General features: G+C 40.6%; 1 protein-coding gene across 1 annotated transcript in view; it reads right to left on the bottom strand.

The window, feature by feature from the left end:
• The window catches only part of LOC107834451 (myosin-1-like), a 40,201-nt gene that overhangs the window by 19,932 nt on the left and 3,883 nt on the right, over positions 1-16,386 (bottom strand). Inside the window, exons 2-5 of the mRNA XM_016665878.1 lie at positions 11,320-11,384; positions 11,175-11,238; positions 1,357-1,466; positions 949-1,023 (exon numbers count right to left, since the gene is read on the bottom strand). Of these exons, the coding sequence (XP_016521364.1) occupies positions 949-1,023; positions 1,357-1,466; positions 11,175-11,238; positions 11,320-11,384 (314 nt within the window). The remainder of the gene's footprint in view (positions 1-948; positions 1,024-1,356; positions 1,467-11,174; positions 11,239-11,319; positions 11,385-16,386) is intronic.

Genomic DNA, 16,386 nt, shown 5'->3' with positions numbered 1-16,386 from the left:
TGGACAGGTGAAGACGGATCCGGCTAAGATGAAGGCTATAGAGGAGTGGCCTTTTCCAAACTCCAGAAAGCAACTCCAGCGCTTTCTGGGGTTTGCTAACTTTTACCGCCATTTTATCCGGAACTTCAGTGTTATCGCAACTCCTCCCACTACTCTGACTTCCACCAAACAGCCTTTCAGATGGACCCCGGAGGCCATGGAGGCATAGGCACTGAGAATCTGTTCAGTCATTATTAATCCGAGGGCAGGCTATACTATTTATTTTGCTAAATTGTTATTGTTACCTAAATACGATTGTGACTGAAGAATGTCATCTGAATCACAAATTTAAGAAGCCAATCAAAATTACAGATGGGGAGGTGGAGAGTGGTACTACACTGCACTTCACTGGTTCGAGTCCTGACCCCAGGCCAAATACTGCATGTTTTCCATTCTCTCTCTGTCCTTCTTCCTCTCCAGCTACTAATAAAAAAACCACTGGTGTCACAAAAAAATAAAAAAAATAAAAAAATTACAGATGGATTCAGCTGTTGGAATGACTCTTTATTGAAAGTACCCCAGCTTTTCACAATGGCTTTCTCCCTGGAGTGAGTTTATGTCCTAAATGAACATTCTGTTCATTCACTTAGGGACCATCAACAAATTCCAGTCAGTCAAAACACATAAACAAAAAGACCTCTGAAAATTAATAATTTCTAGATGAGTCATGCACTGAGAATCAAGGCTGGATTGTGTTACCACATTAGACTGATTCTATGAGATTTGCATCTAGAATTATGGATTTTTTCCCCCACGTACTTCCAGGCCATGTGACCAAGACTTTAAATTAATGCTGAATTGTGTTACTACTGACAAAGGACATTCACCAATTGACTGGACGCAGCCAAGTCCTGAATGCTAAAAATGTCTAAAAAACAAAAAATTATAAAACTGTATTTTTGTTAGTACCTCACAATGATGCATTGGTCTTGTGCTGAGGACTGGGATAGCCGGAAGGTGGAGTCAGCTATGGCATACACATGGCTAAGGCACATAAACATGTCTTAAATCACCACTAACACAGAACACATTTTTGAAAAGAATAGAATAGAATAGAATAGAAACAGAAACTGCCTTTATTGTCCCGCAAAGGGGACACCAACAAATATAAAGACTCACACAAAAAGTTGTTAAAGTGTTAAAGAATAAGATGAACAATAATAATATCCTGTACGAGACTCGTACAGGATATTATTATTGTTCATGCAGAAAATACTGCGTGGTGTTAAACAAAAACAGAAAAATGGCCAGATGACATAAAATGCACATGAAAATATAAGAAAACAAGCAAGCACAATTTGAGAAAAGTCTGCTCACGGTGGGTTTTTAGTTTGCTCCTTGCCCTCATATTTCTGCCTCACTTCCTCAGAGAAAATGATGAGCGACTTGAAGGGGTTGATGGACAGTAGGATGTTTCCAATGTAGGTCTGGAGTAAAATATAATATTTGCTAAGTACGCAGACATCACAAAGATTGATTAATTTAGTAAGAATGTAATCTACTGGTAACTAAAAACAATTACAACAAGCTTCTACACAAATTACAGTGTATACTGTTGAGGCGCTTTACCAAGGTAGAGAAAGAGTTACATGTTGTTAGACGAAGGGCCCATTGTAAAGAGTTACATTTTTGAATCTGTTAGATGCTAAGGCTTATTCCTCAGAAAAAACAGAAACTTTTCAGGCCACAGAGACATGGTGTGATTTCAGGGAGTGTCTTCAGTCCATATAATCATCTAACCTCCTCCTTCTCCTCAGACGCTGCACAGACATTTTTAGAAACTCTTCTCGAATGTAATGGTAAAAGCGTCTCCTTTCAGCACTGAAAGTGAATAAAATAAGTAAAGTGTGAATGCTTTTGTTGGCTGATTTTATGCTCCATGTGTCAATACAAATTATGATTTTGTGATGGTTACATGGTGCCCGGTGTTTTTGTTTTGAGACCATCCATGTCATGTCCCTCATCTCCCTTATTCCCTGCAGCTGTGTCGCTCCCTGATTGTTTCCCTTCTTAAGCCTCTCTCAGTCACCCCCACACTGCCAGATTATCGAACGCTTTCAGCAAGTAGCTTCTAGCACTCTCTTCTCACCCTCTGTGTTACTGCCTCGCCCTTGTTCTCTGGATTTGCCCCCTTTGCCTTACCCTTACCCTTGTCGGACTGCTGTTTTGCCTACCCGGATCTCGACCATAGCCTGTTTCTTTGACGCCACTCACACCCACTCCTTCGGACTCTGCTTTCTTCCTCATTGTGTATGACCTCGGCCTGGCTGACCAAGAACTTGGATCTGGACTTAATACCTCTGATTCCACGGTGTGAGTACGCTTCCCTGCATCAGCGCTTCTCCCCCCACCCCCGTGCACTATCTCCTAGCCAGTGCTACATCTGACTATCCAGTATGCCGCTCTTAGCTGTCTCTGATAAAGATCTGAGGCTTCTGCTCACTTCTGTCTCGTGGCTGATTTCGGGTCCTCCTTAGTGTGCTTTTACAGATTCATCGATTAAGATTTCAATTCTTAACAATACATTTTTAGAACTAAAAATGATTTGTTTAAGTTAATTGGAAAGTCTTTGTTTCTGAATTGTTAGAAGCCTAGGTTTAAAGTGTCACTGACACAATAAATCCACAAACACAATTTAAAAAGATGAACTATTGTGCTTTCATTCTGAGTACACAAAAGCTCTTAATAAGTATTTCTCACAGAATACTATAAATGCAGTGTCGCTGTTTTTGCCTGAAGTAACTGGTCAAATGCCAGCGCCATCTTGTATCATAATCAGGGTAAATCAAACCATAAACAATATGGCTGAATACACAGAAGTGGAGGAAGTTGTGAGATTTAAACGATTTATCTGCAGTTTTGGAGGAAGGAGCTGGATGGAGTGATGAAGAAGAGGGAGCTGGTTCTACAGAAGAACTGCAACCAGATTTATTTGAGCCATATAATAAATGGCTTTCTTAACCCTTAAATGGGTTTCGTATTCTGTGGCATACAGAAATTTAGCAAGCTGTAGACAAGACTGCTATCAACCACCTGTACTTCACATTGCTTAATACACTTAGAGGGGTATTGGGGAAAATACTGAGGTCATGAGACCTAATGCCAGCATTCAAAAACAAACTGATATGGGTATAAAGTTCAAAATGGCGGACTTTATGAATAAAGACATACTTTGTGAGATATGAGTTGTTATTTTTCATATACATACTGATGTGAGAGGGCTTGCTTTTGTAAAATGCTCTTTAAGAGTGATTTAATATATATATTTTTTAAAATACATGATTTACATTTAAACAGCTTAGTCAGAGTCAGGTTCTGATTCTGCTGGAGGTTTCTTCCTGTTAAAGGAGAGTTTTACCAATCCACTGTCACTACATGCATGCTTAATAAAAATGATTGGGTTAAATTGATTTTTTTTTTTGTTAGCTAACTTGAGACATTCGTTAAATGCTGCTATACAAATTGAATTGATACTGAATTGTGGTATTTTTTAAAAACATTTTANTCTTCCTCATTGTGTATGACCTCGGCCTGGCTGACCAAGAACTTGGATCTGGACTTAATACCTCTGATTCCACGGTGTGAGTACGCTTCCCTGCATCAGCGCTTCTCCCCCCACCCCCGTGCACTATCTCCTAGCCAGTGCTACATCTGACTATCCAGTATGCCGCTCTTAGCTGTCTCTGATAAAGATCTGAGGCTTCTGCTCACTTCTGTCTCGTGGCTGATTTCGGGTCCTCCTTAGTGTGCTTTTACAGATTCATCGATTAAGATTTCAATTCTTAACAATACATTTTTAGAACTAAAAATGATTTGTTTAAGTTAATTGGAAAGTCTTTGTTTCTGAATTGTTAGAAGCCTAGGTTTAAAGTGTCACTGACACAATAAATCCACAAACACAATTTAAAAAGATGAACTATTGTGCTTTCATTCTGAGTACACAAAAGCTCTTAATAAGTATTTCTCACAGAATACTATAAATGCAGTGTCGCTGTTTTTGCCTGAAGTAACTGGTCAAATGCCAGCGCCATCTTGTATCATAATCAGGGTAAATCAAACCATAAACAATATGGCTGAATACACAGAAGTGGAGGAAGTTGTGAGATTTAAACGATTTATCTGCAGTTTTGGAGGAAGGAGCTGGATGGAGTGATGAAGAAGAGGGAGCTGGTTCTACTGAAGAACTGCAACCAGATTTATTTGAGCCATATAATAAATGGCTTTCTTAACCCTTAAATGGGTTTCGTATTCTGTGGCATACAGAAATTTAGCAAGCTGTAGACAAGACTGCTATCAACCACCTGCACTTCACATTGCTTAATACACTTAGAGGGGTATTGGGGAAAATACTGAGGTCATGAGACCTAATGCCAGCATTCAAAAACAAACTGATATGGGTATAAAGTTCAAAATGGCGGACTTTATGAATAAAGACATACTTTGTGAGATATGAGTTGTTATTTTTCATATACATACTGATGTGAGAGGGCTTGCTTTTGTAAAATGCTCTTTAAGAGTGATTTAATATATATATTTTTTAAAATACATGATTTACATTTAAACAGCTTAGTCAGAGTCAGGTTCTGATTCTGCTGGAGGTTTCTTCCTGTTAAAGGAGAGTTTTACCAATCCACTGTCACTACATGCATGCTTAATAAAAATGATTGGGTTAAATTGATTTTTTTTTTTGTTAGCTAACTTGAGACATTCGTTAAATGCTGCTATACAAATTGAATTGATACTGAATTGTGGTATTTTTTAAAAACATTTTAAATGCAAAGCATACAAAAACAAGGTAAATTCATTGCTTACTATATTTTAAAATGTGTTGAAACACATTTACACATTCCACATTTGCTCCACATGGCTCATTTAGCTTATTACAAACATAAAAAAGTGTAATTTTTATACCCCAAATGGGCAATGTATCCTGGGAGAAACAAGTTCTAAATTCAGAAATAAAGGTCCTATTGGACTTCCGGGAGCGTCTCCAAGATGGCAGGTTAAATCTGTAATCTGTCCTGAATCAGCGACGAGGAAAACTCCACAAANAATCTGTCCTGAATCAGCGACGAGGAAAACTCCACAAAACCCGATTAAGAGATTCAGCTCTTCTCCAGAATGACATATTATGCGTGGAGTTAGATTGAAAAAGAGACTGGGGGTTGCAAAAAGTCACGGTCAGGCAAGTACTGATCTAAAAAACGTTGAAAACAAAGCTAGCATGATGCAGGCCTCGGACCCTAGCGAGGAGAGTGAGCTAACGACTGCTAAGGCTATCCAGAATCTATGCAACACTATCAAAGAAATGCAAAATGACATCTTCGCTATGAAAAATGACATCAAGCAAGACCTGAACAGCTTTAAGAGTAAAATGAACAGGAAACTGGACAGCTCGGACTTTAATAACCAAGCTGCTAGGCTAACGGAAGCGGAACAATGGGTGAACGAGCTGGAGACGGTGAACATGGACTTGAGAGATTCCTTGTCTCATTGTCTCAAACAGCAGAAAAATCTCCTGGTCAAAGTCACCGATTTAGAAGGAAGATCCCGACGCAACAACATCCGTATTTATGGCATTAAAGAAGAAGCTGAAGGTAACGCCATGCAGACGTTTATTGCAAACTTTCTGAAAGAACAGCTCTCAATCAACCAAGATCTGCAGATTCAACGGGCACATCGCTCACTGGGACCTAAACCTCGAAACGCATCATTTTCAAGATCCATACTCGTCAACTTTCACAGACACGACATATAAGAGAAAATCCTTAAAGCAGCGTGGGGGAAGAAGATTTTCTATGATGGCAAATTGATCTCATTTGCGCACGATCTACCGACTGAGATAAACAATAAGCTTAAAGAATACAAAAACATCAAGATTCTCAAAGAGGGGAAAATACGTTTCCAAACACCTTACCCGGCTAAGATGAGGATTCACTGGAGCGACGTTCCACGGCTGTACGCGAATGCATCAGAGGCAGCGGACGACTTGAGGAAGAGGGGATACCGGGTGGACACGCCGCGATCAACCACTGCAGACGAAGAACTAGCGACCATCCAGGACGCGCACTGGAATAAAGCGGCCAGCTCACACTCCAAACGTGTGCGAGAGAAGCTCCGAGAATTTCAACGAGAGCAAGTATAAATAGCTTTCCTGATGCAAATCCTCAATTCTTATGTAAGTAATAACAACATGTTATGGAGGATCTGAACCCAATGCGGTAATTATTTCTTGTATTAACACCCTCCCCCCCCTCACATGTAATAAGATTAACCTGATCAGGACTAATGGAGAAATGACTGTTGAGCTCAAAGGTGAAGGAACTGTCTTTGGCAGAGAAGGAGCCCCTAATTAGAGTAGGGCTGTTCCTCCTACAATGTAAGGGGAAAAGGTTGTAGGATGTTGGGGCTTAGTGAAGCCCTGAGGATGGAAGTCATCCTGTTTGTGTTATGTTCTTTAAATCTCTGTTTTTGTGTTAAACTGTCGGCATGTACAAACTCGTATACAGGCATGATTAATCATACCTGTATACATGTTTGTACATGATATCAGAGCAGCTTCATGGAATGTTAATGTTCTCAATAACCCTGTTAAGAGGAGCAGAGTAATGTCTAAGATAAAAAGGGAGAAAATTCAGATCCTACTTCTTCAAGAAACTCATTTGTCCCCAATAGAGCATGAGAAACTACAGAAATTTGGATTCAGGAACGTTTTTTATAGTTCATTCAAGACGGCTCATAAGAGAGGAGTCGCAGTGCTAATACATAACTCTTTACATTTTGATCTTATAAAACAAATACGAGATAGTGAAGGCAGGTATATACTGGTTCAAGGTAAAATTGAGGGAAATTTGGTTACCCTTCTCTCTATCTATATGCCCCCAAATTATAATCTTCAATTTTTGAAAAAAAGTGTTAAAAGTTATTTCATCAGAGTCACAAGGTATTTTGATTTGCGCAGGTGACTTTAATACAGTTCTGAATAAAAATGACACATCTAATAAAAGAATAAGCACTCCACAAAGTAAATTACTTAAGAGAGGAATGGATGATATTGGCTTACTGGATGCTTGGCAGGCGATGCACCCAACGGGAAAGGATTTTACCTATTTCTCTCCCCCACATGCAGTATTTTCAAGAATAGACCTTTTCTTGGTTTTTAAGAATGATCGACATAGACTAAAAATATGTGAAATCGGTACCAGAAACCTGTCAGACCACTCGCCAGTATACATAACTCTTAACCTGGATACGAGACCAAAAAAAAACATATGGAGGCTAAATACAAGCCTGTTAAATAATAAACATGTCATAAAAGACATAAAAACTTTCTAGAACTGAATGACAACGGGGAAGTCAATCCTATTATTTTATGGGACACATTGAAGGCTGTTATAAGAGGAAAATTTATATCACTAAGTACGGCTATTAAGAAAGAGAAAGAGAACTAATCGAGCTGGAGACTAAATTAAAAGACTTGGAGAAGTTGCAAATCAGAAATCAACTTGATTATACCAAAGCACAAATCCAAGAGATAAGGAGAAAAATCTTGAATATACGTAAAAAAGAGGAAGAAAAAAAATATAAATTCCTAAAACAATCATTTTATGAAGCTGGGCCAAAGGCAACAAAATTACTGCAAGAGGAATTCATATAAAACAAATCATGCAGTCAATTTGTTCCATAACTGACCCTCAGACAGGAATAGTAGAAAACAGTTTGGAAGGCATTGACAAAGCTTTTCAAACATATTATAAAGCGTTTTATGCAGAACAAGAACAAAGCAATATAGAAGATGTTAAAACATTTCTCAATTCATTAGACTTACCAACAATCGGAGAATGTCAAAATAAAAGTTTAACTGAGCATATTACTGGAAAAGAGCTGAAATTGGCGTTAAAAAAATTACAAAATAAAACACCTGGCACAGATGGTCTTCCAGGTGAATGGTATAAGAGTTGTCCCCTGTATTATTAAAGTCATTAAATTGGACTTTAGAGAAAATGACAACACCGCCATCATGGTCTGAAGCAAGTATAACGGTATTACCAATAGAAGGGAAAAACAAAATATTATGCAGCTCATACAGACCTATATCAATTCTTAACCAAGATTATAAGCTATATGCAGATGCATAGCTTATAATCTTGGGAAATATCTTGTCCAATAGGTTGAACGCGTTTGTCTCAGATCTGATTGATGGGGACCAAACCGGGTTTGTCTCTGGTCGACAAACTCAGGATAATATAAGACGCTCACTGCATATAATCCAGAATATAAAGACAAACAATCACACAGCAGTAATGGCGAGCTTGGATGCGGATTCTTAGTTTTGGAACGATTTGGATTCTCACATACTGCAATCAAAAGTATCAAAACATTATATGTGTCACCCACAGCTAGGATCAAGATAAATGGCCGCTTGACAGATAGAATAAAGCTGGAGAGATCCACTCGACAAGGCTGCCCGCTCTCCCCAACTCTTTTTGCACTTTACATAGAGCCTCTTGCCCAGGCTATTAGAGAGAGCAGTGATATCCATGGTATAGTAATAAATTCAAGAGAACATAAAATAGCACTATATGCTGATAATATCCTTCTATATCTCTCGAGCCCGGAGCAATCCATCCTAGCCACTTTGAAGTTACTAGATACATTTGGCACCTACTCAGGATACAGACTAAATGTGGATAAAACACAGATTATGAGTTTTAACTATTGCCCATCGGTAGAGATCAAAGATAAAGTCCCTGTTGACTGGTCTAAGAAAACAATCAAATACTTGGGTGTATGGTTGACTTACCTTCCGAATGACCTGTACAAAAAAAACTTTGAAATTGTGAACGCTAGAATTAAACAAGACCTCACACGGTGGTCTGAATGTATAACTGACTTTAATTCAAGAATTGAGGTCATTAAGATGTCAGTACTACCCAGGTTATTATACCTATTTATTTCCTTGCCTATAAGAATCCCTCATTCTCAGTTTTGTGAGTGGGACAAATTGATGTATCGTTTTATTTGGAAGGGACAGAAACCTAGAATTAAATACAGTACTCTTACAATTAGGAAAGAAAAAGGAGGTCTATCACTTCCAAATCTAAATGATTATTACCTCGCAGCTCAACTCAGAACAGTGGTACAGTGGTGTGACCATACTTACGAGGCTGGATGGAAAGAATTAGAAAGCAAATGTGGAAATATTCCAGTACAAGCTCTGATTGGGGATCAGAAACTTGCAGCAGCTTGCCAAAAAAAATTAGATCCCCTAGTGTCATTTACCCTTTTGACCTGGTTTGAAGTGGTTAAGGAACTAAACTTAGGTAGCCAGATACGAGTTCTCAGATGGGCCGCCTTTGACTCAGATTTCATCCCCAACCAATTAGACTCCAGTTTTAAAAACTGGTCACAGAAAGGATTAACTGCATATTGCAGGATACTGGACAAAAATTCTCTACCAAGCTTTCAAGCACTACAACAAAAATATGATTTAGAAAAAGGGGACTTCTTTAGATATTTGCAGTTTAGACAATATATTTTTGCTCACATACTGGAAGCCTGTACCTCAGAGCCTAATGAGATAATTCAATTGGTTTCACAAACCTACTCCGAGCCTGGAAAAGTCACTATTTCCAAACTTTATCAGGGATTGTTGAGATCCAAAGGAAAGTCAAAGTTAATGGACTACGTTAGGAAAAGATGGGAGAAAGAGTTGAATATTGAAATATCACAAAAACAGTGGGACAATATGTGTAAATCTGCTGCTACAACCTCCTCCTCAAACTATTGGCGTGAATTCAGTTGGAAAAATTTGTTACGTTTTTTCAGAACACCAAAGCAGCAGCCTTATAGAAACCCTGATGCATCTAAATGCTGGAGGGGATGTGGGGACACAGAGGCAAATCACTCCCATATTTTCTGGTTCTGCATTAAGATAAAGACTTATTGGAAGGATGTTTTGGGGAAGATTGAGTCAATTTTGGGTCTTAAATTCCAACAACCCGTCATGTTATTGCTACTCGGAGCTGTCCCTGAAGGTCTGAACGTGAATGACGAATATCTATTAAAAATGTTCAGTGCTACAGCCAAAAAACTGATTACTCAGAAATGGCTTCAATCTGTCCCACCTATGCTAAAGGACTGGCTGGAACTGGTGGAAGAGACCCACAATATGGAAAAGTTAATGTTCATGCTGAGACTGCAACCGGACCTTTATAAAAAGAGATGGAGCAAATGGACTGGATTTCTAGAGAGCAATAACTGAATCAGGTCTCTCTTTTCATGTTTTTCTATTGCTGCTCAAAAAAATGGAAAGTTAATCTCTATACTGTTTCATCCGTAACTGTTCATCTTAGTCAGTATGTAAGTAATTCCTTTTGTAGATGGTCTGTTTCTGTTCTGTGTATTGTATGTGTTTGTAAAAACAAAAAGAAACGTTTCAATAAAAGTAAAAAAATAAATAAGAAGAAAAAAAAGGTCCTATTTAAAAAAAATCACAAAGATGTATTATTTTAGCCTAGATACATAGGTTAAATAGTAAAGAAATCATTTTCAAATATATAAATATGTGTCTGCCCATTTAAGGGCATCAGTCCATCCAGCTTCTTCCTCCAAAACTGCACATAAATTGCTCAAATCTTCTCTGAAATCTTACAACTTCCTCCACTGCTGCGTATTCAGCCTTAGTCGTTTATGGTTTGATTTACCCTGATTACAATACAAGATGGCGCTGTTGTTTGACCCAGTTACTACAGGCAAAAACAGTGGCACTCTGCATTTATAGTATTCTGTGAGAAATATTTATTATTGAAAGTTTTCGTGTTCACGGAATGAAAACAGAGTAGTTAATCTTTTTTAATTGTAGATTTATTGTGTCAGTGACACTTTAACTCCCTCTGCAAAGGTGTTACCATCCATTCATTCATCCATACATACATCCGTCCTTTGATGAATGGATCTTTACACACTTATCCCTAGTGGGATCACCAGGGGTGCTGGTGCCTGTCTCCAGCAGTCAATGAGCGAGAAGGTGCTACCAGTACTCCTTGATTTCTAATTCTTATACTGTAAGAAATACAAATCTTACAGTATAAGATATTTTTATTTGATAGGCTAAGAACAACAGTGGAGCTTACATAAATACAGTCACGGTCAAACCTCTTCTTCAGATTCAGTAGCACAGAGCTCTCAGACACATCTCTATAAACATTTGACAAAAATGTTAAATTAGTGCACAGTTGAAATGAAATCATGTAGGTAGGTGTTGATGTATGAACTTACTCTAGGTATGTAAGATCTTCTACCTCATCCAATTCAACTGTTATTTTATTGCCAGGCATCAAAACCTAAAGTAGACATAATTATAGACAATATGATAACCTGAAAATCTCATCTCCTTTAAAGCTACAAGTATATAACTTTTAAATTAAAAAATATTTTTTACATATTTGTTAAAATTAGCATTATGTTGTGGCAGATAATCTGGCTAAAAAGACACAATCTGTGAAAAAATTCAGTTCCTCTGCCTTCTCCCAGTGGACTCATACTAACTCAGTCTGCAGTAACCAATCAGAGCCAGGAGGATTGTTTGGTCACTCTTTTGCTCACCCTTTCCCGCTTCCTCTTTGCTAAGCTACAGCTGTTTCATTACAAAATAATCTGCCACCAGTGCTAAGGATAGTTAGCATAACCACTGACGATGGCCGATAAACGGTTTCCCTGTGTAACTAAGTTATTTTTCCAGGCAAATTGAGCAGCATAGCAGAGGTTACTTGACTCCTCGTGGCTCTGATTGGTTGATTTAGGTCAGGAGCGGTGTAATTTGCAGACAGCAATAATAGCTCAAGGAGGAGATCAAGGAGCTCGTTTTTTTTTGTTTTTGTTTTGTTTTTGTTTTCACGTTATCTGTCTCACACCATGCTGTCACATCATGGTGACAGCAATATGGATAAAACATATTTTTGTAAAAGTTACATACTGGACTCAGAGAGAACCTCAGGTGGTGAGCCAGAGCCAACCTAAATAGCACCATCAGAACAGCAAAACATGCCTATGTTCAGAAATTCAGCAATTTTTCCATGACTCGTCAAACACCAGGTGCATGTGGCAAGGCATCTGGGCTACAACAGACTACAAGCTTGCTCCTTTATCCTGTGAGGATATTATAACTTTCTGAGTGCATTTAGCAATGCTTTGAAGCAGTCAATAACCCTCCTGTGCAAAAATCCACTTCATGAGGCAAACCATTGTAGACATTTTGGTCTAGGTTTATGTCAAGTTGTTATAACAAAGACATTTTAAACAATGTCAACTTTGTATTAAAAGTATAATTATTTACTGATGACACTTAAGACAACCGTCATTAATATTCATGAACTCCATTTCATGAAAGGTGTTATGTTTATGACAGTTGTCATATCAGTGTTATGCACAATACTTCAAATAAAGCATTACTGAACTCTTTGTGTGGCCTCTGTTCTATCTCCATTTTGTTCAAATGTATAACAATCAACATTGTCCCATTTGTCCAACATTTGTCCATTTATTGCACAAACGTAGACATCTTAAGGTCTTCTAAAATCAATTAAATATTTAAGCCAGAGTCCATTAGCATTGACATATCTACCTACTCAATCAGTTCTACATAGGCTGTACATTTTGGGCTCTTCACCAAGCCGTTATCCATAGTAGTGACATCCACTTCGGCTGTTGAGCATCCACTGTGACTCTCAGAGAAGAAAATTGGTGTTTGGGTCCCAACACCAGTAACTGGCAGTTTTCCTGGTTCTGTCTAGCTTGGGAGGGAGAAGGTTAAAAATCTCACAAGCTGCCTCCACTGCAGTGTGCAGCCTCGGGGAACTCCTGTTCCCCTGTCAGTTTGCAGAATTATCAGGTGAGCAGAACTCCAGTGGCCAGATTGGCCATTTATCCCCCATTGCATCTCTCCCTGTGGGGACTGCCTTTTTCCCCGCATCTCCATTCGGTATTCCTCAGCCTCACCCAAGACCACCACAGTTGCACATACATGAAAAACACAACCCATACCCCATAAATTTGTGAATTTGAATTGACAATAGATTTAGAATTTTAAAGTTTATTGAGAATGAATAGATTTAACAGTTTCAGCAGAGAGATATTAAAACATTTTAAATTTAAGATTTAATCTTTGTGTTAAAGCTATCCACAAATGCATCCAAGCAAATTAATAATTATCTAAAAAACTTCCAAATTCCACCAGAAATGTTGCAGAAGCTGATGTCCTTTTTGTTTGTTTTTTATGTAAATACCTGCTCAGTTACATTAAGTAGTTTCAATTAACTGACACTGTAACACTGGACCAATGTATTCATCCAGCCATCCATCCATCCATTTTCTTCTGCTTCATCCAGGGTCAGGTTGTGGGGGCAGCAGCTTAAGAAGGGAGGCCCAGAATTCCCTCTCCCCAGCCACTTCTTCCAGCTCCTCCGGGGGAATCCCAAGGCGTTCCCAGGCCAGCCGAGAGACATTGTCCCTCCAGCATGTCCTGGATATTCTTTGGGGCCTTCTCCCTATGGGACATGCCCGGAGCACCTCACCAGGGAGGTGTTCTGACCGAACCACCTCAACTCGACGTGGAGGAGCAACGTTTCTACTCTGAGTCCCTCCCAGATGACTGAGCTTTTCACCCTATCTCTAAGGGAGAGCCCAGCCACCCTGTTGAGAAAACCCATTTTGGCCGCTTGTATCCATGATCTTATTCTTTTGGTCATGACCCAAAGCTCATGACCATAGATGAGGGTGGGAATGTAGATCGACCAGTAAATCGAGACCTTCACTTTTTGACTCGGCTCTCTCTTCACCACGACGGACCGGTACAGCGCCCGCTTCACTGCACCCGTCCGCCTGTCAATCTCACGCTCCCTTCTTCCCTCATTCGTGAACAAGATCCCCAGATACTTAAACCCCCTCCACTTGGGGCAGGACACCCTCCCTGACCCGGAGAAGGCACTCTACCTTTTTCCGGCTCAAGACCATGGTCTCGGATTTGGAGGTACTGATCTCCTCATCCCGGCCACTTCACACTTGGCTGTGAACCGCTCCAGTGAGAGCTGCAGATTACGACTTGATGAAGCCAATAGGACCATATCATCTGCAAAAAGCAGAGATGCGATCCTAAGGCCACCAAAACAGATCCCCTCAACACCTCGGCTGCGCCTAGAAATTCTGTCCATAAAAGTAATGAACAGAACCGGTGACGAAGGGCAACCTTGGCGGAGTCCAACCATCACAGGATATGAGCCCAACTTAGTGCCGGCAATGCGGACCAGACTCCGGCACCGGTGATACAGGGATCTGACAGCGTATCAAAGGGCCCGGTACTCCATACTCCCAGAGAACCCCCCACATGGCTCCCCGAGGGACACGGTCGAACGCCTTCTCCAAGTCCATAAAACAGATGTAGACCGGTTGGGCGAACTCCCACGCACTCTCCAGGACCCTGCTGAGGGTGTAGAGCTGGTCCAGTGTTCCACGACCAGAACGAAAACCACACTGCTCTTCCTGAATCCGAGGTTCAACTATCCGACGGACCCTCCTCTCCAGGACACCTGAATAGACCTTACCAGGGAGGCTTAAGAGTGTGACACCCCTATAATTGGAGCCCACCCTCTGGTCCCCCTTTTTCAACAGGGGGACCACCACCCTAGTCTGCCAATCCAGAGGAACTTCCCCCAATGTCCATGCAATGTTGCAGAGCCGCGTCAACCAACACAACCTACACCATCCAGAGCCTTAAGGAACTCCGGGCAACTCTCATCCACCCTCGGGGCCCTGCCACCAAGGAGCTTTTTAACCACCTCGGTGACCTCGTCCCCAGAGATTGGAGAGTCCGACCCAGAGTCCTCGGGCTCAGCTTCCTCAATGGAAGGCATGTTGGTGGGATCTTTGAAGTATTCCGCCCACTGGCCCACAATGTCCCGAGACAAGGTCAGCAACACACCATCCCCACTATAAACAGTGTTGGTGCTGCACTGCTTCCCCCTTCTGAGATGCCAGATGGTGAACCAGAATTGCCTTGAAACCGTATGGAAGTTGTTCTCCATGGCCTCTCCAAACTCCTCCCAGGCCCAAGTTTTTGCCTCAGCAACCACCGACAGCATCCCTCACCGTAGGTGTCCACCAACGGGTTCGAGGGTTGCCGCTGCAACAGGCACCAACAACCTTGCGGCCACAGCTCCGATAAGCCACCTCGGCAATGGAGGCACAGAACATGGTCCACTCAGACTCAATGTCCCCCACCTCTCTTGGAACGTGTTCGAAGTTCTGCTGGAGATGGGAGTTAAAGCTCCACCTCACAAGGGACTCCGCCAGAAGTTCACCGGGGTAAATCCCAACATACAGGCGCCAAGATAGAGGGCAACAAGTATGCCCACTCCTGCCCTCTCACCGCGGGCAACTCCAGAGTGGAAGTATCTCCATTCCCTCTCAAGGAGACTGGTTCCAGAACCAGAGCCATGCGTTGAGGCGAGACCAACTATTTCTAGCCGGAACCTCTCAGCAGTGGTGGGAAGTAATGAAGTACAAGTACTTTGTACTTGTACTACTTAAGTACAATTTTTGTGTATCTGTACTTTACTTAAGTAGATTTAATAATGGACACTTTCTACTTTTACTCCACTACATTTTACAGTAAGTATCTATACTTTCTACTTCACTACATTTCTACAAAACTGTCGCGTTACTTGTTACATCCAAGTCTCGTGCTTTTTTTCCGTTAAAATGTGAAGTTCAGGGGCTTAAGGTGGCGCCGTAAAATCCGAGCAATAACATGACTTACGTGTCTGTTGTCACCCATCGCCTCCCCCTTTACTCGCACGTGGAGCTCCAAGAAATGTGCAGTGGTTTCCTCTGAGTGGGAGAAGATGTCTGTCTAATCGTCAGTAATAAAATAGCATTGCATAAATCATAGATATGGTGACATGTAAAATTAGCAGCGCTTCGCTTTCACAGACGGTGGGGACTTAGTCCAACTTTTAGCGTCACTTGGAAGGAAAGCTTAAAGAAAAGTAAGCTCCGTGGACGCGATGCTAGCAAAGCTAGCTGTACAAAGACACATGTTGCATCTGCGATGAAAAAAAAGTTGTCACCCATGCGCTGAATTATTGTATGGAGGTGTTGACTAAGGTGTCGTAAATATGGGACAATGCTGTGACCAAATTGCAATATAGTAATATGACATTCAAGAACGATCCGATTCTTCTGGACAGATCTTTACTAAGGTTGATAGGACTGAAGCCTCACTGAGAGCTGTTCTTTGTTCTTGTAATGCTCTGCGTACACTGCAGTAGCTATTATTTTATTTCATTATTT

Source organism: Poecilia formosa, unplaced genomic scaffold, assembly GCF_000485575.1.
Source record: "Poecilia formosa unplaced genomic scaffold, Poecilia_formosa-5.1.2 Scaffold629, whole genome shotgun sequence".
In the NCBI taxonomy this organism is placed as follows: Eukaryota; Metazoa; Chordata; class Actinopteri; order Cyprinodontiformes; family Poeciliidae; genus Poecilia; species Poecilia formosa.
Note: the sequence above shows the minus strand (reverse complement) of the source record. Positions and strands in the feature narration are given on the sequence as shown.